Below are 1014 nucleotides of genomic sequence, written 5' to 3'. Positions count from 1 at the left end.
GGGGGGGGGGGGGGGCAGGGGGGAAGCGGAACAGCTGGAGGCACGACAGCTCCCTGTGCGCATGGGCACAGCCAGGCGTGCGTGCGCATCTGCACCTGTGAACCAGCCAGGTGCAAGACAAGGCGGGGTGGGCACAGAGCAAACACAGCTTACCTCCCAGAGGTCCCACGGAATTGACTGAGCACAGCAGAGGGGAGAAGGACAGAGTCAGCGCGGAGGTTAGAGGCGGCGGCAGGCAAGCAGTCCCCAGGGACCCCCACCCCGCACCCATCCCAGGGCCCTCGAGCCCAGCAGGCACACGGCAGAACAGAGCCGGGCTCTGCGGTCCCCAGATCACGGAGTCCTGGACACCTTCCAGGCTACTGAGAACCCCCAGGCCAGGGGGTGCCCAAACCCGGGGCTGCCACCAGGAGAGGGGCAGGAGGGTGCTGAGACGGACCCTGTAAGTTGCCAGGTGAGTGTTCAGCTGACCTCATCCTGAGGGTCCTCTTGCTGACCTGTGTCCGCCCTCTTCACTTTCCCATGGTCAGGACCAGGGGAGGTGACAAGAGCTGGGGACCAGGGCTCCAGGGGAAGGGCAGTGAGTGGGAGGAGAGCCTGGTGACCCCAGGACCCCCAAAGGCCTGGGCCTAGATGGGCCAACATGGCTGGTGGGCAGACATGAACCCAGGCCCCGGTGCCCAGAGGCCGGTGGGCCCGTGGGCAGTGGTGGGCTCACACCAACCTGACCAGAGGGCGTGGGCGCCTTCACAGGGCTTGCCACAGGTGGGAGGGGGTCAAAGTCCAGGTCCAGCAGACTGGCCTGCTCCGAGAAAGGCCCCGGGGCCTCAAACTTGGCAACAGCGGCAGAGAAGGAAGGCAGTTAGTGACAGGCTGCGAGCGCTCAGCCAGGGTGGCATGGCAGGCTCCGCCCCCAGACACACCCACCAACACAAGGGCACGACCCACACCACACCCCCGGCACAGGCTCCACCCACACGAGGACACACCTGGGGCTGGCTCGGCTGCCGGCCA

General features: G+C 66.9%; 1 protein-coding gene across 8 annotated transcripts in view; it reads right to left on the bottom strand.

Annotated features, from left to right (window-relative positions):
- The window catches only part of BIN1 (bridging integrator 1), a 62700-nt gene that overhangs the window by 5175 nt on the left and 56511 nt on the right, over positions 1-1014 (bottom strand). For 2 of the 8 annotated variants that reach the window (XM_007461306.1, XM_007461307.1), the window contains 2 exons: positions 725-832; positions 154-177 (listed from right to left, as the gene is read on the bottom strand). The exons of the other annotated variants lie outside the window; for them this stretch is intronic. In XM_007461306.1, the coding sequence (XP_007461368.1) occupies positions 154-177; positions 725-832 (132 nt within the window). The remainder of the gene's footprint in view (positions 1-153; positions 178-724; positions 833-1014) is intronic. 8 annotated transcript variants of the gene reach the window in all.

Source organism: Lipotes vexillifer, unplaced genomic scaffold (genome assembly GCF_000442215.2).
Source record: "Lipotes vexillifer unplaced genomic scaffold, Lipotes_vexillifer_v1.1 scaffold158, whole genome shotgun sequence".
NCBI classification, from domain to species: domain Eukaryota; kingdom Metazoa; phylum Chordata; class Mammalia; order Artiodactyla; family Lipotidae; genus Lipotes; species Lipotes vexillifer.
The sequence above is the reverse complement of the archived record's forward strand: the minus strand, read 5'-3'. Positions and strand labels throughout refer to the sequence as shown.